Raw genomic sequence first — 27094 nt, forward strand, 5'->3', positions numbered from 1 at the left:
AGGAAGGGGAAAGTGTAATCAGAACATATTGTATTAAAAAGTATTTTCAATAAAAGACTGAGATTCCTAAGAAAAAGTAAAATAAAATATGCCCACAAGGGCTCTTTGGGAATCCTCAAATTACTCAGGATTTTGCCCTAGCTCTTGGTTGTGCTTCACAAATGGATTCCAAGGCTCCACCCTTGGAAGCTGGAGGCAACACCCACATAACTCATGGAAAATGGAGAAGTTGAGATAAAGTCAATCTATAGCCTTCACCCCTACTGACTACTATTCCTGATACTATGAAATACTCTGCATTTCAAAAAGTAGAAAGATAAACGCCAAAGCATCTGAGAAACCCTTCAATCTACAATGGTGACCTTATTGCAACATGTGCTGGTACAATAGGGGCACAAGCTTGGAGAGTAACTGACTAATATATGATTGATTTAAGGCACAATCCATGATATTGAACCCATAACTGACACTCTTGTTATGCTAAAGGAATGTTGCAAAAATGACTCCTAATAGCATTATAATATGCTCAAAATCAATGTCTTAATGAGCCATCATCAAAGAGGATTGCTCCTACAGCGGATGAAAACACATTACAGAGACACACAGCTGAACAATATGGAAGAAAGGAAGAGACTTCAAAACACTCAGTCTTAAATGAGATGTCACCATCAAATGCCTCCCATCAGGGTTCAGGAAAATCTGGGAAAGATGAGGTGGAAAGGCTGTAATAGCCAGAGTGGGTAGAGGACACAAAACAATAAGGACCTCCTAAACACAGCATGACTAATGTGCTTGTGTTCTCACAGAGACTGGTAGCATACACAGAACCCGCATACATCTGGGCCAGATGGGGTCCCAGCACAGAAAGGGAAGTGGACACAAGCTCCATCCCTAACCTAGAACTTATCTGCAATTAGTGAAAGCATTCAAAAGAAAACATTAGTTTCCTCCAATTGACTCTTACTAGGTAAACAAACCACCATTAAGAATAGACGCCATGCCCAGCAGTATAAACTCAATGAAACTCAAAAAAATTCAGTGACATTTTTGGAGACTGTGTCTCATAAGGCTTTACCTGGGCTATTTTTCATCAATTATTAGTCTTAAAACTTATACCGCTGTGGCCATAATGCTCCCAGATTTCTTTTAACCTTCTTGTGTGAATAGGAACCCTCTGCCAGACCTCCCAAATCATCCTGATAAGCCCCAGTTCTAAAACAACAGTTATAAATAACCATAACAAAACTTTCTGTTTGGATTTCCCTCAAGGAGGCCAGCTTTGTATGGTTCAAGAATGGTTAGAACTGGCCTTGCTCTGTAGTCAGATTAAAGACAATTTTAGAATACTCCTGCATTGCTGGTGGGAATACAAGCTGCTTCAGCCCCTTTGGATGTCAGTGTGGTGATTTCTTAGAAAATTAGGAAACAACTTTCCTCAAGTCCCAGTAATACCACTTTTGGGTGTATACCCAAAGATGCTCAATCATACCACAAGGACATGTGCTCAACTATGTTCATAGCAGCACTGTTTGTCATAGCCAGAACCTGGAAACAACCTAATTGCCCTGCAACCAAAGAATGAATAAGGAAAATGTGGTACATTTACACAATGGAGTACTACACATCAGAAAAACATAATGACATCTTGATTTTTACAGGCAAATGGATAGATGTAGAAAACATCATTTTGAGTGAGGTAACCCAAACCCAGAAAGACAATTATCACATGTACTCACTCATAAATGTTTTTTAAACATAAAACAAAGAAAACCAACCCACAAATCACAATCCCAGAGAACCTAGACAACAACGAGGATCCTAAGAGAGACATGCCTGGATCTAATCTATATGTGAAGTAGAAAAAGACAAGATCTCTTGTATAAATTGGGAGCATGAGGACCTTGGGAGAGGGATGAAGGGGAGGGAAGAAGTAAGGAGGGAAGCATAGAAAAATGTAAAGCTCAATGAAAATAAAAAAAAACCCTACTACCTTAAACTTGCCATAGAACCTTCATCCAGCAACTGATGGAAGAAGAGGCAGAGGCCACAGCAGATCACTGGGAAAAGAGGTCAAGACCATGATGGGGACACCCACTGAAGCAGCTTACCAGAGCTAAAGGGAGCTCACCAACTCTGGTCGGACAGGAAAAGAACCAGCATAGGACCAAATGAGGCCCTTGGGATGTGGGTGATAATTATATGGCTTGGGTAGACTGTGGGGCCACTGACAGTGAGACCAGGATTTATCCTTACTACTTGTACTGACATTTTGAAACCCATTTTCTTTGGAGGGATTCCTTGTTCCAGCCTAAATATAGTAGGCTTTGATCCTTCCTCAAAGCACTGTGTCTTACCCTTTCTGATGAGTGGATGGGAGGTGGGGTGGGGAGAAAGGTAGAGGGAATGGGAGTAGGGGAGGAAGTGGATACTAGGATTGTATGTAAAATGAGAAAAGATACATATTTTGGTTTTTTTAATAAAATAAAAGAAAAAAGAATGTGGTTAGAAGAAGGAAAATACAAACATACTAGGAGAGAACAAAAGAAAGAAGGAAAATACTCAGGCATTGTACAGCTTGAATCAGAAGCCTTAATTCTGAGAGTTCTAACCTGGAATATTCTACTTCAGTTTCTCCTTCGCAGGCCCTCAGTGCCCACCCTGACTTGGATCTCTGACTTGGACCATCAGGATTGGAATTATTCTCTGTCAAGTGCCATCATTGCCCTGTATTAGACAGACCCCTCCTTTCTTAGTTGCCAAAATTGAGTGAAAGTGAACTATTATTTGAATTGCAAAGATTATTTGCCTTTTGGACATTCTTGATGTTATTTCAGGGATCTTAGTTTCAACTATGTATTTTCTGGGTCTAGCTGAAACCATCATGACATAAAATGCATCGGCATACTATATCCTGAGAGGAAGCTAAAAGCAAGAGACGGTGCCACTCTTTCCATTATACCAATGAGGCAGGTGGCGGGAACTGTCGTGGCAGCAGAAGCAGGCTGCAGGGACCGCGCACAACACCGAGAGCAGATCGCCCCACTACAATTAAATCAAAGAGGTAGGCCTTTGGTTGGGGAGGTCCCTGGCAAAGGAGGAGCCGGGTCCTATTCCTGGAGACCCTTCTGAGGGGTGAGAGGGATCTTGGCCCCCCGGCAGGAACCAGGAAACAGAGCGAGGGCATTTTGTAAGAGGAGCCCCTGGCCCGCAGGGAAAACTGAACCAGTTTTAACAGACCCCTTAGATAGCATCGATAGGAGGAGATGGGCAGGTGCCAAGGCAAGAATTCACCCAATAATCTGAAAAACAGCATGAAAACACCAGAACCCAATGATCTTACAACAGAAGGTCTTCAACACCCTAACACAGAAGAAGTGGAAAAAATTGACTTTATGAAAGCAATAGAGTCCCTTAAACAACATGTTGTAGTGAGCCCGACAGGATTGCCATTACAAGATGGCACCAACATCCTGTCTTGTTGGAAATAAACAACTCCATATTTGGCTATGCCTTTGAGAGCTGCTTGTCCCCCGCTTCCTGCATGCACGGTGGATGAGGGTCCCTGGGCCTATCCCGATGCAGTCTGGTGTCAGCTGTTGGTGGCAGCCAATCACAGGGCCATCCGTGTGCCATTTCCCTATATAAGCAGCTGCCTCAGGGCTCTCGGACCCCCTTCGCTTCATGCTCTCTCTCTCTCCCTCTCGCTTCCTGCCCCTCTCGTCTCCTGCCCCTCTCGTGTCCTGCCCCTCTCGTTTCCTGCCCCTCATTTCCTGCCCCTTCGCTTCATGCTCTCTCTCAACCAAGGGCACTCCAGTAAAGCGTGATCTGAGAAGAATCCTCATGTGGTCGTTGTTCTTTCTCGCAGGTCGAGAAGTCCGCCGCAACATGTGAAAAATGCCCTTATAGAAATGGATGAGAAGTATAACCAAAAATTTGAAGAAATGAAAGAACGATCAAACAGGTAATGGAAACAGTTCAAGAATTGAAAACTGAAATGGAAGCAAGGAAGAATACACAAACTGAGGACCAGCTGGATATGGAAAATCTCGGTCAACGAGTAGAGCCTACAGAAACAGCATAATCAATAGAATACAAGAAATAGAAGAAAGAATCTCAGATTCTGAGGACACCATAGAGAAAATAAACACACTGATCAAAGAAAACTGCAAAGCCAACAAATTCTCATCACAAAACATTCAGGAATTATGGGACACAATAAAAAGACCATTATACGAACTAACAATTAAGTGAAAATAAGCAAAAAAAAAAATTGTAAGAATAGTAACCCTGGTAAGCCTAATAATTTGAAAACAAATTAACTCCCTACCATTTCCTAGCATTTAAATACATTTATTTCCATCCCTTCTAGAAATGATTAAATGATTATAAATCACCCTACAGACTTGTTCATTGAGTCTATGATAAGGAGCTTGGTATAAATAGGCATCTGATAAATATTAACTAATGATTGTTTTAAAGGGATTTTTCTTTATTATTAGGATGCTGGTTGTAGCATTCAAAAAAGAAAAGACATAAAAATCAGAATAAAATAACATAAAACTCAGTGGATCACACATCTCTGAATGCATAGGGAACAAAATAAAGCAGGAATTTTACTTAGACTTAACCCGGGGTTAGAGTGAGAAGTTCTCATCTCAATAGGATCATAGAGGGAAATAAATACACACCAAATAAGAGATTCTATAACTAGGGGGATATTTGAAATTATGATATACAATGTTTATCATGTCTTTATAAAAAAACATAATGATGAATGAAATATAGATTGGCATTGAAAGAAAATTTCTTTATTTACTAGTTCAATGCAATATTAAGAGAAAATGGCGTTTTAAAAATATGAAACAATATACAGCATAAAGAATCTCAAAAGCATTATTGAATGGAAAATTATTCATTTAAGAAAAGAGATCTAGTCTATTTGCAGTTGTATAGTGATTAAGAACGCCAAATCTACACGATAGAAATGAGATACCTGGTAGTCAGGAGTTTGAGTTTGTAGAAGCTAATGACCCAAAATTCCCACAAGAGGGCTTACAACTTGGTGTAATATACTATGTTTTCATTATGGTAGTGACTACATCAACCTAAGTATCTTTCAAAGTTCACCACAGCATGAATTCCATCAAAAAAGGATGAATTACTGTAGGTAATTATGTCTCAATATACCCACCACCTAAGATCAGTTAATAATATTTGAATAAAATTTATACAAGTAGGAACTTCTGCAACATTTCCTCTTCTAGTTACTGTATATTTTATTTATTACTTGAATATTATTCTATGTATGTGAGTACTTGAATACATGTACATAAGTGTACCACATACACGGATGGTGCCAATAGAGGCCAAAAATCTAACACTGGACTTTCTGAAACTGGAGTTAAAAGAGCTAAGGCATGGTTTCAGTGCTGGGAAAGGAACCCAGGTCAACTGCAAGGGCACCAAGTTTTTGTAAGCCATCGCTCCAGTTCCTTTACTATAGATTTTACATTGGGCATCCATCCATCTAAAACTTCTTTTAAACAAGGACAATGGAAAGTAGGAAATGAGCATGATTTGCTTGAAAATAAAACAGACAATAGATGCAAAACTCATGACAAAATATTTCCTAAAATCTGATATTTCATAACTCCCTTGGCATTTCAAAATCAAATAACACAAAATAAAATACTATCTAGAGCAAAACGCTGGCAGAAATATTACTTTAGAAACATATAAACATTTTAATACTATATACACCAGAACTTCAAGGTCTACACTAATTTTGTAACATATAAAAATTTTAATGAAAAATCATCCAGGTACTTTAATACACAATTTTAAATGAAATGAGACAGGGATGTGAATTAAAGAAGAACTTGTTCAGGTCACTCAAATCTTCCTCTATCACAGTCACTATTTATGTCACTGTTCATTATTGCTAAATATAATAATTACAAACATGCACTCTACTCCAAGTCACTAAGATTTAAGCAGTGAGTTATAGTTCCAATCTTTTTACTATTCATATGATAGAATTATGTAGATATTTGGACTGAAAAACACATCAACAGCAAGACATCTATTGGTTTTCATTGCATTGTGTTTTAACTGACTAAAATAGTCAATCTCTCAAAATGAAAAGATGGCTCAGCTATCAGCAACCTCCTCTAACTCAAGCTTCAGGGAGACCTGATGCTGTACTCATGTGAGCATATCCTACCACACACATGTGTCAAGAAGTAGGAGAAAGTTTTATAAAATGTAAATTGTCAGTAAAAGATGAGTTACTTAGTCAAGTTCCAGGTCTGACAGTTTTCCTTTGTGAATGTACTCCTTTACTTTTAAACACAAGTTACCTGAAGACTTAGGTTCCATTCAAGGAAAATAGTCTCTGGATTCTCACTCATATCTGCTGAGTCTTGATACTGTATATCAAGGGCGGGAAAAGGATGTAGATGTTGCCCATGAGGACCTGAACCAGTGGAGAGAGGTGCTTCCCAAATCGGTGCACCATGGTCAGACCAATGATAGGGATGTAGAAAACCAAAACAGCAGAGATGTGAGAGACACAAGTCTGCAAAGACTTCATTCTCTCCTCCTTGGAAGCAATGGCTAGAACTGTGTGCAGAATCATAATATATGACATTATTATGAGTACTGAATCCAGCAACAGGTTGCTGATTACCAGGGCTAAACCGTAGATGCTATTGAAACGAATGTCACCACAAGCCATTCGAATTAAGTCTTGGTGCAGGCAGAAAGAATGAGAGAGGAAATGAGGCCGGCAGTAATTTAAGAACTTCAAACGGATGATGACTGGAGGAATGAGCATAGAACTCCTACATATGATGGCCACTCCAATTTTCACGATTTTGGCATTGGTTAGGATGGAGGAATAGCGTAGAGGGTTGCAAATGGCAATGTAGCGGTCAAAGGACATGGCAAGGAGGACAGAGGACTCCATGAAGGACAAACCATGAATGAAATAAGCCTGTGCAATGCAGGCATCGAGGTTGATATCTTGAACGAAGCCCCAAAGGATGCCCAGCACCGTGTGTACAGTGGACAGCCCCATGCACAGGTCTGTAAGGGCTAACATAGCCAGGAAGTAGAACATGGGCTGGTGCAGGCTTGGCTCAGTCCGGATCACATGCAGTATCATGCAGTTTCTCAGGAACACCATTGCATAGATGGCTGAGAAAGGAATGGCAAACACAATATAGTAAACTTCTAGGCCAGGAAATCCAGTGAGAGCAAATCTAGAGGTACTTAAGTTTGGCATCAAGATAATAGACATTGTTAAAAATATAAAATATTTCTGTAGGAGTATTCTATATTACATATAACATTTCTCATTTAATATTGATCTTTTGTTTAAGAAGAAATTATTTAGTTTTTGTAAGCAGATAAGTAGATACCTGACGGTTGTTGATCGTCACAGAGACCTCTTGTCTAGACATCAAACATTTAAACCTAGTATTAAGAGATATCAGGGAAACAGGGAGTTTGGGGTTGATACAATAATGACTGGGGTCTTTTGGGATTTAGATTATATCCTGCACTTCTGAGAGTCATTCCTAGAGGAACACAATGCTTAGTTGCAGGTTCACAGTGATGTCATGGTTGGTATGCCTCTCAGGAGGATGTTCAATGCATGGGCAGTTTTCCTCTCTGGTACATTTCCCTCCCCTCAAGTCATAGAGAATCCCTATGGAAACAGATTGGTTGATGTAACACATCTTTTTATTATTATTATTATGAGCTCTTGGAAAAAGAGAAAGGAAGCAATCTTAGTGGAATATTAGTGTTTTGTTGGGCATCACAGTACTTTTCTCTTGTCTGAATTATTCATGTATACAAATTATATTTTCCATTTCTTCTCAATCTACAGGAGATTTAAGTTTTTTTCCAAATTAATAATGTTGTTAATTTTTATGTTTTTACTTGTAGCATTAGATAGCATGGACTTCAAACTGGATGATTCTAAAAACCTACAGTGTTTATATTATCTGAGTGATGTGTAATTTAAATAAATTGGGAATTAGAGAATGTGGCACACATTGAACACTATAGCAGTAATAAAGAAAGCACATCTGGGCCTTGCCTCATATACATCCACTACTGTATCTCTGAAAAATTCCACGTAATAGTTAAAGAACTTTCAAACCTGCCTAACCTGTCTGCAACATGACTGCCTAAATATGAGTTAAACAATAACCATGAAAATAGACGTGAGGAAAGTCCAGAGGTCCTCAGCCCTACACAAAGAACTACAGGCTATTAAAAAAAACCTAGAACATGAAAAATTGTCCTCCTACCCAGAAAAGAGCATACCGAATGGTTATTAGATACCAAATGATCAGCAATAAAATACATATAATATTACTTCTATTGAAAACGTTTACTAATGCGATTATAAATATGTATAATGACAGCAGTTAATGTAAAAAGAGATCATGAATTTCATAAAGATGAATGAGAGATATTTAACAGGGTTTAAAGGGAAAATGAAAGGAGACAGATGAATATTATAATCTCAAAAATGAAAGAAATAATTTTAAAGAGAAAAGATCAACATGTGGAATTGTGTTCTAAAAGGTTTTTCAGAAACCAACACAATTTAATAGACAGCTCAGTGGGTGAAATGACTGGCAATGCAAATTGCCAACCTGAGTTTGACCCCTGGGTCTCATGGCAGAAGAGAAGAATAGACTCCTGAAAACCATCCTCCGACTCTCACTTGAGTTATGCAACATGCACACACATGCCAATAAATAAATTTTGAAATTTAATGATTTTCCAGATAGTCTATATTTACTTGAACAATACATATTCTATTGTTGTTGGATAGAATATTTGATAAATATTAATTTGGTTATGTTTTTCAAAAATAACGTGTGCTTGTTGATATTCTGATTGCTGTTCTCTCAAATACAGAGAAAGAAGAGATGAAATTCATTCCCTTAATTGTGCCTGTGTATAGTTCCTCTTTCTCTGTAGCATTTCTTTTGAAGATTTCCTTTCAGGTTCTTCATATTTTAATGAAGTGATCTCTTTTTCATTGTGAAATTTGCACATTAACCCTGTCAAAGTCATTTAATATAAAAATCTATTTATTCTAAACATGGCTGCTCAGAGTTGTTTGCTGTTTTTGTGTTTAGGTGCAAGGAGGAATAAGAATTTTTTTCCTGTACTTAATTTTAACTCATATGTGTTTTCACAATGAAAGTACATTTCTGTAAAGATAGAGTTGGGTTTTTTTCAGTTGTTTAGATTATTAATAATTGTGGCCATTAATATAGTTGCTTTACAGATTTCTGCTTGTTTTCATTCTTTTCCATCTTTTGTTATCTTTCCTTTATTTAATGACCCTATATCAAAAACAATGTGAGTTCTTCATTCAGAAAACACAGCTTGTACTTGATTTTATACACTCTGAAAAAATCTGCCTTTTCATGTGTATTTAGACAATTCACACTTGCTGTAATTATGCTTATAGTTGGAAAATTATCACAATATTTGGAGCAACTTTTTAAATGTTCATTTACTGATTTTCCTTTCATTTTTTTTCTTTTATAGGTTTAGTTGCATATTTCTAAGATTTTTAGTATCTTATTTCCATTTGTATCCTTTAAAGTGTTTAGTGGTTTGTCCTGGAGTTACCAATGTGCAGATAAAAATAATATACGTCCATTGTCAAATATCAGTACACTCTACGTCAGGGAGAGAAGGTACCATATGATGGAAAACCCCTCTCATCCTTTACAATATTTATGATGATCATTTTTCATATTCTTATCTTATTCCTTATAGTCTTGTGATTAGGATTGCCTTAAATGATGTGATACACACTAAACAAAGAGTAAGAAGAACCAAATATTTTTACCTCTACTTAGTCTATTTTGATTTTATTTCTCACTAAGCATGGATTCATGTTTATACATCTCCATTATCCTTACATCAGAAACTGTTATAACATTTGTGCACCAAAACATTAAGCTTCTGAGCGGCCTGTCTCCAGCCATTTTGACTTGACTTTGGTTCTTCTGTATTTCTGGTCTCTAGATTTTATGTTAGAAGTTTGAAATATAATATTTCTGACAAATTGAAGAAATATCATTAGCTTTAGACATTTTTCAAATTGTTTTGCAGGCTTTAAGGATAGGAGTAGTGATTTCAATACATACTTTATAATGGAAATAAAACAAAATATTAAATAAAGTTCTTCTAGATGCCTAAATATTAGTATGGAGAAGTTTATATAGAGAGTGTGAGAAGATGGTTATAAATAAATTTAAGTTGAAATTGTAATACTTGTTAAATTTGTGAATTAATTATACAGCTCTTAAATATTTTGTACAAAATATAATTGAGTGACTATAAAAACATATTACATCATAAAATATGTCTTTTAAAAATATTAGTTAAACTAGAATAAAATGTTGAAATGAGAAGTTAACTATTATTATTGTACTCTGACTTCACGGAACAAAATCTGCTAAAATAAGTTTTACGGTAATGTTTTACTTCTCAGAAAGTTTCTTATGTGTAAAGAAAAGATCTATCACTCGATCACGAATCTGTTTTGTCTTGACACCATACACCACTGGATTAACTGCAGAAGGTAGTAAGAGGTACACACTTGCAACAATGATGTGAACACTTGGAGGCACCTTCTTGCCAATGCGGTGAGTTAGGAAGCTAAACAGTGCAGGTGTATAAGAGACGAGCATAGTGCAGACATGGGCAGCACAGGTGCCCAGGGCTTTAGAGCGGGCATTCTGGGAAGAGAGACGGAACACTGCTTGGAGGATTTTTACATAAGATGTGGCTATGAGGCCTAAGTCCACTGTGATCACTGAAAGGGCCACTGAGATTCCATATGCTCTGTTAATGAGAGTGTTAGCACTGGCCAACTTCACCACAGCCATGTGCTCACAGTAGGCATGGTGGATGATATACTTTGTATAGTAGGGCAGCCTTTTAATGAGAAGAGGACATGGCAAAACCATTAGCACACCTCTGATCAGGCCAGCTAGACCCAGTTTAGTCACCATAGATGTTGTCAGGATTGATGCATAATGAAGGGGGATACAAATGGCCACAAAGCGATCAAATGCCATGATTACTAGGATGGCTGACTCCATGATGCAAAGAGTGTGGATAAAATACATTTGTGTTAGACAGGCATCAAAATCGATCCAATGGGCATCAAACCAGAAGATGCCAAGCATCTTCAGAGCTGCAGAAGTGGCGAGACACATGTCATTCATTGCCAGCATGCAAAGAAAGAAATACATAGGCTGGTGGAGACTTGGCTCTAGCTTTATAGTAACAATGATTATGCTGTTCCCCAGCAAGGTCAGGACAAACAGGAGACAGACAGGGATGCCAATCCAGCAGTGAAAGTTTTCCAACCCAGGAATACCAACCAGGAAGAAAGATGTAATGTGTTGACATGTAACATTGACTGCCATATTAAAACCCAATGTGCTGCCTGCATAGTGGAAAATACCAAGGATAGTGCTCTATAAACAGAAAACAGCATTGTAAATTCTTCTTTGGTCCAGAGTCACTTGAAAACATTTTCCAAGAAGGGATGGTTCAAACAAACCTCTGAAAACGTTAAGATGAAGGACTTCATGCTTTCAGGTTCAGCATTTCAATCTGAAAGGAAAATACATTTATTCATTACTTTTGCTGAGTTTCAAGGCTTACTTCAACTTTACTCATTTTTCTTCTATAGTAGTGGATCATTCATAAACTAGTATATACTTTGGCTATTGGTGGTGATTTTTTTTCCAAAGAGAGTAAATAAAATTCAGAAAATGCTCACATATAGATTCTATTTAATGGGTGCAAGAACATTCAATCATTTCAATTCGTAATTTTATCATAGTGTAACTAAATTCTTGGACATTCCATTAGGATCTGATAAGTACCAAGAATATAAAATTGTAGACATAAATAATCTATCACTCTTGAGAAACAGTCAAAAGCACACTTCGTATTGCCAATAGTAAAGTCATATATGATTCCATTTCAAAGCTGTGTGGTGCTGCAGATTATAAAATTAATTTAGAAGTCCTATGAGGAGAAAAGATTGAAAGAAAGTGGTTTAATGACACAAACAAAGGAAATGAAGGCTGGTTCTTTGTTTCACAGTTGCATTTCCTGAAATGATTTCTGACTGTCTACCATCAGGTCACATACTACCTTCCTTGTGTACGGCAGAAGTATCTCCACACCCTGTCACTTGAAACTGCCCTATTACAGACATTTAATGGATATTTATCAACTAACAATGGCCTCTGTTATTATTGTTTAAGAAGATTATGTTCTAAAAAGATGGCTTGAGAGACAGTTTAATACAAGCACACAGAATTAAGAAATAGAAAGATAATAGTCAAATATTTAAAATTGTTGCTCTAAACCCATGATTTAGAAATAAACCCAGTTTACTAGGAGAGCCACAGCTCTGTAGACTGAGCACTTCCTCTTATTCAGGTGCTCACCCTGCCTAGTGACGGGAAGACTGAAGGACTCGTCAGTCAGGGTTTTCAATCTCAGCCGTCAGCATGGATTCTTAGGTCTTGTCCTCTAACTATATCCCTTAACTTTTACCTGAATCGTTCTCCTCGAAATTACTTTCAACCTAGAACCAAAACTGTGGACTATTGTCTGCCTTTTCATAACTCAGTGTCACCCATGTGTTTCTCCGGAAAGTCTGTTTTTGCATAATTGTTTGACTACGGCTTCTAAAGAGACAAGTTGGGATACCTTAATTAACCTTAAAACCTTCTATTCTGGAGTGATGCAAGTGTATTTTGAAAATGTTCTTACTAAAGAAGCAAGATTGTTTCCAGTACTGGGAATAAATCAGAGCTTGAATTCTTACCAGTAAACTACATTCAGAGCTGAAATTATCATATGCCACAGAAACTTAAAGGCTTAGGGTTAAGAAATTAAGGAAAAACATAAAGTTTCAGTTACAGAAAGGTTTTACATATTTACCAAACATTTACTGTTTGTAAGACCACCAGTGACTTCCCTTCGGAGAGGCATTAAGCAAAATCCAGTTCTTGATCTGATCCTGAAAGAATTAAACCTATAAAAGGCTGATTGGAACTCAAAAGACAATCAAATTAAACAGGAAGTTGAGATTGTAATATCACCTAGAATTTAAAAAGAAAGATTTTCTAAAAAGTATAAATAAAATTTTTCCTGATAATTAAAATCTTATCATTTTGCTTCCAGGAAGTTCAGTTTTATGAAGACAATATAGCTGCCTTATACCTAGAAAAAAAGGAAAATTAACTCCAAGAAAAGCTCTTTGGCACAGCCCAGGACCACAGACTTGCAGCCCATACTGGGCATGTGATCTGCTTACAGCATCTCCTTCCCAGGTTTACTGTCAATGGAATTTCCTGCAGTATAATCTTCTCCACACAGCACTCCTCAAGATTACTCTAACTTTTAACGTGTGTTGACAAAATTTTTTTATTTCTAAACCCAGAAAATACTGGATTGTCTCATAGAATCTGAGCAGTGACATTCCTTCTAAATGTCTGGGCACAATCCATAGCCTGGAACTCTCACCCTGACACCAGAAGATAACTAATGAGAAAGACTGTGACATTTTGATGCAGCTTCCTTTAAATGCACTTTCTGTTTTATCTTATTGTGTTATGATAACATACATAAAGCTACTCCAAACTGAATTTACTTTAATGCCTATATTTTCTCAATCATAGCTAACTGAGATTCTTTTAATATTCTCTATTTAGTGCCTGATATCAGTATTTTTTATTAGGAATTAAGTACAAAAGGCATTTACAAAAAGACCATAAAAACACAGTAAATTCTTACAGATCAGAAGTTTTAGCATCTTCTTTCTTCTCAGAATTATTTAAGAGACTTTTCCATCCTATGTCTGAATTACCTGCTGTTACACAGATGATTATTTTTTTCAAAGGTATTTCCAATCTCCATTCACTTCAATTTCCTCCATGGACTGGGTGTTCTCCAAATTATTTAAAAAATGATTTACACAACAATAAATAATCCTGCAACAAAAATAGTCAATATCCTTCCTGAGCAATAAAATATTCCATAATAATTCTATTCTCACTACCAAATCAAATTAACCAAATTCCTACTTGCTTCATCTAGATATGTAATACCACTGGAATCTGTATGGCTCTTCCTTTCCCATTTGATTTTATCTTCTTGTGTTTAATATCATCTTAGGTTCTATGAGACCAGGGAATAATGGTTCCATCTACCAGATAGCACATGATCAAGTCAGTAGTTATGACTGCTCATGTCTTAACCCGAAGCTCAGGAGGGCCCTCAGATGCACAGGGAGATGCCCCCCTTGGGGGTGTAATGCTAAAGTGGAAAGAGGATGGGGACAGCCTGAAACACACAGCAGTGCAATGCTCCTCAACACTACCATGTTAACTCTGCACACGCCAAGCATCTGCTATAACTTGTGATTTTGTCCTTTCCAGAGCAAACTTTTAGTGCCTGTACAGTCAAATCATGGAACTTAAATTTTGAACATTTATATTCTTTGGGGAAATCTGGGGAAAGACTATGAACTTCTGGTAAATTTTATTTTTACTATATATTTTATATTGTTTAAAAAATTCACATATAAGGTGTTCTGGCAGGATTCAGCACCCAGCTCCTCTCTCTTAATTCTTCCCCTATACTCCACACTTTCCCATGACAACCTGATGTACTTCGACTTTAAACTGATGGAGTCCATTTAGTGCTTTCAGTATGTGTGCTGACGCAGGACAGACTTCTAGAAAATGGCCTCTCTTAGATCACATCTCTGAAGAATAAACTCTTACTTAGAGTTTGTACTGTATGAACCTTTCTCTCATCTATGCGGAAATGCTGGGTGGATCGATTTTGTGTAGGTCTTACACATGCAGTCCTAGCTACTGTGAATTCATATATTCAGTGGCACTTTTGTTCGAAAAATACAGTTTTACTGGTGGTCTTACATTCTTTCCTCCCCTCTTCCATAATGATGCCTGAACTTTTGAGAATGGGTGTAATATAGATGCCCATTAAAAGCTGAGCAGGACACATTTATTATTCTCACCTCTTGACTATTCCTAGGGCTTTATAGTAATTTCCCTATCCTACAAAATGAAGCTTCTCTAATGAAGGTGGAGAGATAAATTTTCTGTAGTTGAAGAGATAAGAAATAAGGGGACATTTTTACTATGGCCATTTAACATAATTACAATATTATTTTTTCTCTTATGAGCTACATATCCTTGGAGCTTTTGGCACAGGTAATGGTGTTAAGTATGAACTCTATCTCAAATTCACTCCAAAAGTGATTAGCTACTGCCATAACATTTATGTTACGATTGTACAAGTGGACACATCTTTCCAAACAAGTATTATTATAGTCTGCAGGGTCCATATCTTCATAAGACTTTTGGTTATGTTTACCCCATACAATCATATATAGAAACTTATAACTCTGTGAAAGCAATCCAGTAAGGAAAATTGCCTCCAGGTAAATGCTAGGGCACAGTTCTCTGTGGCCCAGGGTTTGTATTTTTGATGTTTTCATGGAAAGATCTGACTGTCAAAGTCCCTCCTTTTAGTTAACTCTAGCCTGAGAAACACTGACATAAAACTGATGTGGGATGTCCTTCTATATATGTGTTGCTTTTATTGATTAACGAGTAAAGCTGTTTATATCAAAACCTTAGCAGGGTAAAGCCAGGTGCAAATTCAAACAGAAATATAGAGAAAGTGTAGGCAGAGTCAAGGAGATGCCATGTATGTGCCTAAAGGTGAAAAATGCCAAAATATTACCAGTAGTCCTCAGCCTTGCGGTGATTAATAGAAATTTAATAGAAATGGGTTTATTTAAGATATAAGAGCTAGCTAGGAAGATGCTTAAGCCATTGACCAAATAGTGTTGCAATTAATTTAGTTTTTGTGTCGATTACTTGGGTCTGGGCAGCCAGAAAATAAACAAGCAGTCCCTATTTACATAAAATTAATCAGTATAGTTAGTGTTTTGTTCACTTCTCTAAGTTACTCATAAATTCCAGAAGTTCTGTAAAATAATCACCATTTTGTGACATGGTCAGGATGACAGAGTCCAGAGATAGGGTGCAGGGACACGAAGAGAAATGAATGACTCATCAATCAGTGTTATGTTGTGATGTTAATATTTTATATTATATATATATATAATATATATATATATATATGCTATTATTTTATATATTTTTGGTAAGTTAAAAAATTAAACCACAGGTTCAGGTATATTTTCTATATTTTTAATTGAAACATAATTACAGAAATTTCTTTCTTTTCTGCCTCCAGAATCTCACAGCTACCCTTCCCTCAAACTCCCCCCATGCCCCTCACTCTCAAATTGTCTCTTTTTCTTTGACTATATTTCTTGCATGCTCTTGTACACATGCCTACACATACACACACACATTTACATCAAATATATAAACTAATTTGTATACATTTAGAACTTTTTATCCTGTTGAGTTAATTTTTGTTTTTCTGTCTATGTGGTTTCAAGGCTGACCAATCAATATTGTTCAAAAAGCAATGAAATTCATCCCTACTTGAGGTTAATTTTTTTTCTACTAAAAGTCATTAATTGCCTGTATATCTTTGTCTAGAGAAGTGATCCTGCAAAAAGTCCTCCTTCTACATTAATATGTCCATTTATAAAGATATTATTTTTATCTTGCTTGGAAATTCTAGAAGAGATTTCACAACAAATATTCTGAATCTTGCAATCTTTCTATGCCCTCTTCAGCCATGCTCCTTAGCCATAGATGTACAAGCTGTGATGTAGATATATCCACTGGGGCTGGGCTCTCTATAAACTGTTGATCTCTGCATTGTGTCCTCTATGATGATCTCCATTTGCTGTAGAGAAAAGCTTCTTGATAATGGGTAGTTACTACACTTATATCAGTGGATTGCAAGCTAGGAATCACAGAGGAGAGAATATGTGCTGTTTCTCTTTCTGAGTCAGGGTTACCTCAATAACCACAATCTTTCCAAAGTCCATTTATTTCTCTTCAATTTTTGCAATCTCATTTTTCTTTGTAGCTGAATAGTGTTCACTGCTATGTGTATGTATCACATTTTCACCATGAATTTTTATGATTTTTTTCATTACCTGGATATTGTGAATAGGGTAACTACGAACATAGCTGAGGATGTAAGTGTTGCTAAAGTGCCATAGAACCAGAAGCACTTTTCGCCTATGTTCAAAAAAAGATCAAAATTAACTTCAAAAGGGATTTAGAGCCAGGTGGTGGTGGCACACGCCTTTAATTCCAGCACTCGGGAGGCAGAGGCAGGCGGATCTCTGGGAATTCGAGGCCAGCCTGGTCTACAAGAGCTAGTTCTGGGACAGGCACCAAAGCTACAGAGAAACCCTGTCTCGAAAAACCAAAAAGAAAAAAAAAGGTATTTAGAGCCAGAAAAGATCATTTATCTTTCAGTTATAACCATTTATCCATCATCTCTCTTTTTTCCCATCCAAGAAAATGAGACTTTCCACATCAAGGTCTGGAACTCTGTGTATCAAGTAGTCTTATCTGTCTATTCTCCAAATAAGACTTTTTATATGACTTTATTAAGGGAAAATGCATACTTCTATTCAGCACTGTCTGAAACCAGACCTACTAGGTTAATGGTTATCTGCACTAAAATTATATTTCTGGCTTAATTTCCTAATGTTTGCTTTATTACTTTATAAATATTTGTTTATCAAAATTGTAACTTGGCAGACTTTTATGGACATGCTTTTCATAGAGTAACCCCTGTGAACTGACCGCTATGTGCGGCTCATTTCATTCAGTGCATGTTTCTAGAAACAACAACCACTTCCATTTGACACAAAATACAAAAAACATCTTAACCCTAGGTAAACAATGGCCAATATAAGAAGCCCATACTTCAGATTACAGTCTTGATCCAAACATTTGCATACTTCAGTTTCAAAGACTATATATGAATGTACATGTCAGGTGCCATAAGCTCACCAAGCAAAATGTGTTGCCATAGTACAACAGCTAACACCAAAATGAGATCTTTACATAGTGCTTCATATTATGAATATATTATGCCATATCATGATGTGGGATTCCCCTCCGTATGCTGTGAATACCACTGGTTAATAAAGAGCTGCTTTGAGCCTGTAGCTAAACAGGGCAGAACAGAGGTAGACATGAAAACTAAACTGAATGCTGGGAGGAAGAAGGCAGAATCAGGGAGAAGCCAAGTAGCCCCATTGGAGATAGACACCGGAACTTTACCTAGTAAGTCACAGACACATAGGGATACACAAATTACTAGAATGGGTTAAATTAAAATGTAAGAGCTAGACAATAAGATTTTAGAGCTAATCGGCCAAACAGTGATTTAAATAATATATTTCCTATGTGATTATTTTGGTTCTGAGCTACCTGGCAGCTGGGAAACAAGTGGTCTCCTTATAACAAATTGGCACAAAAATGTGGGTAATTACATCTACATAAAAACCTGAGAAAGCTTAAAAAGGAATTCTAGATATAAAAGAACAGAGTTAAGCTTGATTTGGTAGTGGCATTTTCTTGGGTGGGCTCTGTTTGCTAGAAGCAAGCAGAGGCATGGCTCCTTTAAGAGAGGTTTTCCTGATTCAGCAGTCGCAGAACAAAAGCTGCAGTTTTGAAATGCTGGCTTTCTGGGTTGTGCTCCTAGCATGAACTCTGACTCCTTCAGGAGACTGAGCATTTAAATTTAAAAGTTTGTGAGCCCCATATTACAAACTGATAAATGGCTTGACATAGACTCACTGCATACTTGGAACTGAGGCAAGGGGCAAGACTCAGAGGCAGTGAATGGACTTCTTCTACCATATTGGACTGGGTAGAGCAAGCAGGCAGGGCTATAGTTGATCTATCAATGCCACGGTTTACGTTTTTAAGAAGCACTTAGCATTTTAGAAGCGCTTCTGGACAGGAAAGAATTACAGATATACAATAGGACAGAATCAGACATAAAAAACCTTTAAATGAGTCACAGTATTGGGTAAGTGTATTTAAGCTTGGAAGAGAGAAGAAAATGAGTATAGAGAGCTATAAAAGGTAGTAAATGGTTTAAAACAAAGTCTTTAAAGAGACAGAGTATAGACATTCATAGATTAAAGAAGTAAAGATAATAAAATAAAACTGAACTTGTAGAAAAAGTAACAGAGTAATAAAAACAAGCCACACAAAGATGGCGAATACATAAAAAAAATCTGGATTATGTATATTATTATGTCTTTTTTGAATTTTTTGACTGTGAATGAGCTAAGTACAAAGAGACATTTTATGCTAAGGTAAGCCAACATATATATTTTAAAGGTATCTTGAATTCAAAATATGCGTCTAAGGATATGTTGCTTGGCAAAGAGGTTCTTCTTTTGTTTCCACAGAAGATGAGAACCTGTGGATTGCTTCCAGACTAATATGGTTTGATGAACCAAGACCATCTGAAAGGTCACCTTGAACACCCCTCAAAAACTTACTTCACCCAATAAGCAACAGGAAGAAGTTTGGAGAGAACTATACCCAAATATTGTTTATAAATGTTTGTTTACATTTAAAGAGGAATATGATATGGAGATTTGCATTGGTATGGATCTTGGTCTATGGATACAAATTTAAGGCATTGATTAAGGTATTATGTTTGTTCAGCTCATTTAAAAAAGTAATGTATGATTAAGAAATAAAGGTTAATAGATAGTGATCCATGATAGTCAAGCCTGTAGTCGTGTTAGTTAGGTTTTCTAGATGTTCAGAGATGTATTTCAGATAGATAGGCATTTTTCAAACCTTTGAAAGACTAAAGAATATAGCATTTAAAATGTTTTAAAAACTTAGGGCTTTTCATGACAATAAGACACATCTGTTCCTATCATCACCAATTACTTTAAGAGGAAGGTGGACATTTAAGAGGCTCCTTATGGAGTTGGTTAGCCATTTGGGCAAGAAACTGTTCTTTCCTGGACTGCTTGACTGGACTTGCAGTACTGAAAGAAAAATGATTGCTGAACTTGCTTAAAGATGAGACCATCCTTCAGGGTTCCTGCTGTCTGAAAGAATCTCCTAGACATTCTGCAGGACACAGAAAAAATGTGACTGACAAACTGCCAATATAGGTGGAGCTGTCTTTGAAATTTCCTGCTTCATAGAAAAGTCTGCCAGATACTATGATCCTGTAGGCTGGATACTACGGATGCTCTAATGGTACAGAAGAACTTTGTATGACTGTCCAGGCAGCTAGATGTCTTTGTCAATTCTAGAGTTTTAGAAGTTGCTTACAATGCACTTCCTGTTTACTTAGGTAATATTATATCCTTCTGGAGTCTTTGATGGAGTTGAAAAAATTATAGTTATAATTATAGTTTTCCTTAAAAATATTGTAACTGTAATTCTTGCTTGATACTTGTCTTGTTATATTAATTTTACTATGTTAAAGTTAAAGCCTTCCTTTTTATTTAAACAGAAAAGGGGAGGTGATGTGGAATTCCCCTCTGTATGCTGTGAATATCATTGGTTAGTAAAGAACTGCTTTGAGCCTACAGCAGAGCAGGGCAGAACAGAAGTAGGGAGGGAAACTAAACTGAATGCTGGGAGGAAGAAGGTAGAGTCAGGGAGAAACCATGTAGCCCCGCCAAAGATAGATGACAGAACTTTACTGGGTAAGCCACAACTATATGGTAATACACAGATTACTAGAAATGGGTTAAATTAAAGTGCACAAGCTAGCAGATAAGAAGCTAGAGCTAATGGGCCAAGCAGTGATTTAAATAATATAGTTTCTGTGTGATTATTTCAAGTCTGAGCTGCCGAGCAGCCAGGAACAGACATACCTCCTTACAACAATATTACATCAATAATAAACAATAATCATGCACGTTTCTATTGAAATATTTTGCTTAGTTTCTTTCTCATGAAATTTTGCCAACTTCTTCAGATTTCAGAAATTGTCCTTAGAGAATAATCGGAGTCGTGTTCTAGAATAAGGCAGGGTAAATAAGCGAAGTAAACCACTCTGAATCTGTCTGGTCTTAATGCTGAAGATAATAGGGTTCATAAAAGGAGGGAAGAGGAAGCAGATGTCGCTCATTGTTATGTGGACCACATGAGGAACATTCTTTCCACACCTGTGAATAAAGGTCAGACCAACTACAGTGACATAGAAGACCAGGATGCAACAGATATGAAAGGAACATGTGTTGAGAGCCTTAGTCCGCTCTTCTGTAGAAGCAATACTCGTGGCAGTCTTGAAAATCAAAATGTAGGAGAAACAAATAATCAGAAAATCCAAAAGTCCCATACCAAATACAACTACAACTGGATAGAGACGATTAAATGTGATGTCAGCACAGGCTAACTTGATGACATCTTGGTGTATACAGAAAGCATGAGAGAGTACATGGGATCGACAGTAGGGAAACCAATGCAGGCGAAAGATTATTGGCATGATTGATAGACTAGCCCTAATAAATACACCCACTCCAATCTGTATTACCCTAGTGTCAGTAAGGATGGTGGTGTATCTTAATGGGTTGCGAATGGCAATGAAGCGGTCATAGGCCATGGCAAGCAAGACCCCTGACTCCACAATAGAGAGAGTGTGGATCAAGTAGGCCTGAGAGAAGCAGGCTGCATGGCCAATCTCCCTGTGATTTAACCACAGTACACCCAGCACTGTGGGCATGGTGGTCAATGTTACTCCAAGATCTGTAGCTGCCAGCATGCCTAAGAAATAGTACATGGGCTCATGGAGGTTGTGATCATCCTTAATGAGAAAAAGAAGGGCGCCATTGCCAAGCAGTATGGAGATATAGGCCATCAGCAGTGGGAGAGAGATCAGGTGATGGGCCTTCTCCAGACCTGGAAAGCCATTGAGCAGGAATGGACAAGTGGAGGAATTGAGCCAAACTGTAGACACTGCAGAGGAAAATTTCCACATCAGGTATGAGGATAAAAACGAGTTCTTTGTGGTTTGCTCTTTGAAGATGTTACCTGCTATGTGGATGTTCAAGATCCTGCTTTCCAACAACAATGGTAATTGCTGGGAGCATTCTAGGTATGGAAAAACAGGTTATGTAAAGCACAGCTCTATACAGTATGCAGATTTCACTTTAAAAATACTGGGGTGTATGCTAGTGATAATCTATGTATGGAGAGTACATCTATGTGAAGTCTTTGTTAATCCTATACTCCAAACAAAATGAAGGAAGCAATCACTATAATTGAGTATTGTCTGACAATGTTGGTGCTTATTCAGTATTTTTTCATGGTACTCTTCATCTTGACTGTGGATGTTATAAATTGACCTAAAGAATTCCCAGAAAAAAATGAGACCTAGAATGTCAGAAAGTATCTGAGCATTGTTTGAAAACCAAGTACGGATAACTGAATCCAAAATAATATAATCATATAAACAAATACATAAAAGATAGTTAATATATGGTCTTGATATATTTATTGTATCTATAAAGATTATTCAATAGATAAAATTCTAGAGATTGGAAGAGGCTTCAAAATGACATAATACTGACTTTTATATGTTTGTCCCTAAAACTAATAAATCTCTCTTTCTGAGCAGTGAAATACTTGAACTCTAGTAAACTATTTCAAAAATTCAGAATTTCATTATATATATATATATATATATAATTTAATACTATATATTTTATTATGTATATATTTCATAATACATATGCAATAGAAAAGACTATAAATGCACTATTTGGTAATACCAGATATATGATTGTAACATATCATCTATTTAGAGAAACAAAATAGAAATCAATTAGACATATTCACATAGATTTTTTTTATTGATTGAAAATTCTCCATGCATATTGATCATGTTTTAAAGGCCATGAAGTCAAATAGGACTTAATAATACAAGAAAGGTGTGTGACTCAGAATTTTAAGGTACCTTTTGATACAAGCAGTCACCTTCTAGGATCATCCAGAGAAAATATGGCCATATTCTTTTGTGTTTGCTGTGAACTATTCATCTCCCATGCTATACAAGCTATGTTTTGGTGTACTTTTAGACATTACTCATATGGCCAGCTTACATGTTTAAAATGTGTCTCCAGAATTTCTGGACTTCACTCCTCAGTATTTGATTGCCATTCCACTACTGTTGTATTCTAACAGTACTGAAACTTAGGGATCTACCTAAGATTTGCAGTTGTCAATAATAAAAGGTGCTAATGATTTCTGTCTGCATCATGCTTTTAAGACTAAGTGTAAGAATAAATTAGATTTATTTACGAGAATGCCTTCCTCACTTTGAAGGTTTTGTTATTACAAAAATTGCGGTGGACAAACATCTGTATTATTCACCCTGAAATTTGTCAAGTGATCATACTTACTTCCTTATAGGAAATGTGTAAGAAAAAGCATAAGGAAATACAGGGAGGTTTTATTTTAAGCAAATATACTACACTGGACTTAGTTGAACAATGTGCCAGACTGGGCAAGATGAAGTTGAGGAGTGATGAGTAGGCAATTTTGATATTTCTGAAGATGACACTGATCCTGGGACTGGGAGAAGTACGTGGAGAACAACTTTTTCAGCATGTGAGAAAGATGGACACAGAAAATTTTAGAGAAGAAAATCACAGGTCTAGAAGAATGGAGGTCAAAAAAACTAAAAGTTTAGACAGGAAAACAAAAGGAAACAAAAACACAATTCATCCCATTGATCCTCTGATTTCCTCTCACATGCTTTTTTGCATTTACCTTTAGTATTGTTTTTGCTATTGGTATTATTTGTTACTATTAATATTAATAATAATAGTTGAGAATTTAATATATGCATCTAATGAAATATTCATTCCTCATTATCTCCAGCAACTTTCCTTATGCCCTCACCAAAACTCCCTACCCTAACTTGATGTCTTCCTTTTTAGATATACAATGGAATTGGTAACCCCTAAAGAACCCAGGCTGCAGGCACATGACCATCACCCATAGTTTCTGAGTTGACAATACTGTTGTATTTCTCCTAGTGAAAAGTCAGATACCTGCTTCCCATTTTGTTCTACCCTCGTACCTATAAGTCTTCCAAAAGAAAGTTCATTCCATGCCTTTATTGGCCTGAGGTTTTGACCTTGTTAGCTCTTTAATGGCATTGTCAAGAGCTTCAGAAGAATTTGGTCACAACACATTTTTTTCAGACACTGTACAAAAGTTTGGCTATTAGGGGCATTTATTTCAGAAGCATCTCCTCAGGGATCAATTGTTGTAATTTAGGTCGCTCATTGACCCCTCCTTCTTTGTTACCTTTTCTTTTCTCCCTCCCATTCTCACTCCCTTGTGTGTACTCTGAACATCTGGATTATTGAAATTTATTAGCAGTCTCCAAGTCTTTTGCTGATATTCTAGCTTTGACTTGAGCCTGTTAAAAGGATGGTAATTTAATTATATTAAGATATGGAAACCTAAACACACTGGTTAAAAATCTAGACTGAAATCCAGTTTTGGGAAAAAGCGTATTTTCTACTGTCTATAAGGAATCTCAGTCTTCCACCTAAAATAGGAAATACATGTAAATTAAAGAACGAAGTAATGGTTTTGTTGAAGTAAAAGTCCCCATGTACCCTGTCCAGATATTTGCATTATTATTAATCAATCAAACTTACACTTTCACCAATTCACTGATGGCCATTCATTCACTGTAATACTTTCCTCTTACGGACTGGGTTCTTCAAAAACAGATGCTAATGGCACAGTTTGCAGCAAAAATTTATTAGATGAAAAATATCTAGTAAAATAAAAATGTATAGAATTGATAAGAAGAAATATTACTGAGATATAGGTTGAAATCAGGCCTTTAAAACTCCTCTTCAATTAGTGAGCACATGAGATGGCACCAAGAGGTCATAATACTGAGCACAATGGCTCTCTACAGAGTACCATTCAGTATGGATGAAAATGTGGAGACTGGATGCTGATTCCACTGAAAAGAAATCTGAACAGTATATCTAATCTTGTCAGTTGCGTCCAGTTGAATTTCTTCATAGCTGAGAATTGTGCATCATATCATATTCCCAACACTTAAGGGGTAGAGCAGGAGGACCACAAATTTAAGATCAATCTGGGATATGTGGCCTGTGCTTGTCTAGTCTGTGATGAGCTACTAGAAGGCTTGGAGAGATGGCTCAGTAGTTAAGACTGCTTACTGTTCTTCCATGGTACTCTGTTTCAGTCTCGGGATCCATGTAGTATTGATAAACTATCTGTAACTCCAGATGCTAGACTATTTACATTCATATCCACAGCCAAACTGAAGTTCCCGCCTTTCACAAATCAATCAGCAGTTGGAATATATTATCTAATAATATGTGAATGTTCACTGGATCCCTCCAACTAGATGTCACAGGAATATATGCTTGAACCTGTAATATACAAATGATCAACAGACATTTTAAACTCAAAAATATTAATTGATCTTTCAATCCACTGACCAATTTAACAAAATAATACTATGAACAAAAAGAAAAAAATTTCTCCATATTTAAATTTAGAGTCTAGTATTAAAAAAAACACTTACTATTGTGGAATTTATTGTATCATAATATTGTATGAGAAAATATTGGTGTACTGAATAATATTTTAATTAGTAAGAAACTTGAAAATATACACTTATATCAATATACAATATAAAATTGCTATTGTATAGCGGCAACATATCAATAAGTAGAAAATGAAAATGTGGCTTTAGTGTAAAATGATAGAATATAAGAACTGACAAATAGTTTATCTAAAGTCAAATTACTTAACTTGCACTTTTTAAACTTATTTATAACATTGAGTGTTTATGATTAACTGCTCAGTTATGCTTGAAGTAAAATGTATTGCCTGGTGATTTACAGGTACAATAGATTAATCGCTTGTGCCCAAAGCCAGACATACAACTTAAAAGTAGAGGTACTCATTTTGGCTCACAGGTTCAAGGCACAGTCCACTTGGGGTGCCTGGGGACAAAAACATGCTTGGATCTGGGTAGTTCAGGAAAGAAAGAAAAGGAATGCAAATTCAATTACCTTTACAATCTAGGACCTTAACTCTGGTACTGTTACTGGCACATTCACAATGAGTCTTCTCATCTCAGGTGAACCTCACTGAGGATGCTCTCAAAAAAATGCTCAGAAGAGTGTCTCTGAGGTTATTCTTAGTCTAATCAAGTTGACACTGAAGATTAACCATCAGTCCTCAGCATAAGATAGGCATCTAATACACAAATTATTTATACCATTATAATTACCACATTGGTGCTGGTGGCTCTGATTTGCTGTGATAAAGGTTTAAACACTAAACTTAGACAGAGCACCAGAAGAAGAACCATCAATCTCTTACAAAAGATCAAACTTAAAGTTTTGATAACTTATCTTACAAGAAAATTTATCCACATATTTCTTTTTGTTGATTTCCTTTATAAAATATTAATCTTTTATTTTTGAGATTATGATATAATTAATTATTTTTACATACCCTTCCCTTTGAGACTTCCCATTTGCCTCTTTCAAGATCATGACCTCTTATCGTTAGTTGTCATTACACACATACATATAGATATGCATATGTATTCCAAAAATAAAACTTGCTCAACCTGTATAATGCTACATGTATGCATGCTTTCAAGGCCGATCATTTGGTACTAGATAACTAATTGGTGTGATATTTCCTGGAAAAGAATATTTCTCTTTCTTAGTTGCCTGTAGTTCTTTGTGTAGTGTTGAGGCCTTGTGGTATTTTTCCCATCTACTTTATCATGTCTATTGAATAAACTTTTTTTTTAAAAAATGTGTTGCATTCTTCTAGTTTTATTTTAAAACATATTATAAAGTTCTTGTCAATAGGATATCTGATAACAACCACAAAAATATAACAGAAAAAGAAATGCTGTGACTTATAAAAGTTGGTACAAATAATTTTTGTACTTGAACACACAAATGAAGTTCCATTGGAACATATTCAAATGATTGTAATGATGGGGCAATTAAAAACCCTTC

General features: G+C 36.4%; 3 protein-coding genes across 3 annotated transcripts; all 3 read right to left on the reverse strand.

Annotated features, from left to right (window-relative positions):
* Window positions 1-6406: 6406 nt before the first annotated feature.
* Window positions 6407-7300, reverse strand: LOC142850811 (olfactory receptor 51V1-like). The gene has a single exon (XM_075974717.1). It carries the CDS (start codon window positions 7298-7300, stop codon window positions 6407-6409), a length of 894 nt encoding a protein of 297 aa, XP_075830832.1.
* A 3226-nt stretch (window positions 7301-10526) lies between these two features.
* LOC142850812 (olfactory receptor 52P1-like) lies at window positions 10527-11480 on the reverse strand. The gene has a single exon (XM_075974718.1). The coding sequence runs from the start codon at window positions 11478-11480 to the stop codon at window positions 10527-10529; it is 954 nt and encodes a 317-aa protein (XP_075830833.1).
* Window positions 11481-19433: 7953 nt separating this feature from the next.
* Window positions 19434-22026, reverse strand: LOC142850653 (olfactory receptor 51B6-like). Its single transcript, XM_075974587.1, has 2 exons — window positions 21083-22026; window positions 19434-19503 (listed from the first exon to the last, which is right to left on the reverse strand). The coding sequence occupies exons 1-2, from the start codon at window positions 22024-22026 to the stop codon at window positions 19434-19436; spliced, it is 1014 nt and encodes a 337-aa protein (XP_075830702.1).
* Between the last annotated feature and the right edge of the window lie 5068 nt (window positions 22027-27094).

Source organism: Microtus pennsylvanicus, chromosome 5, assembly GCF_037038515.1.
Source record: "Microtus pennsylvanicus isolate mMicPen1 chromosome 5, mMicPen1.hap1, whole genome shotgun sequence".
Lineage (NCBI taxonomy): Eukaryota > Metazoa > Chordata > Mammalia > Rodentia > Cricetidae > Microtus > Microtus pennsylvanicus.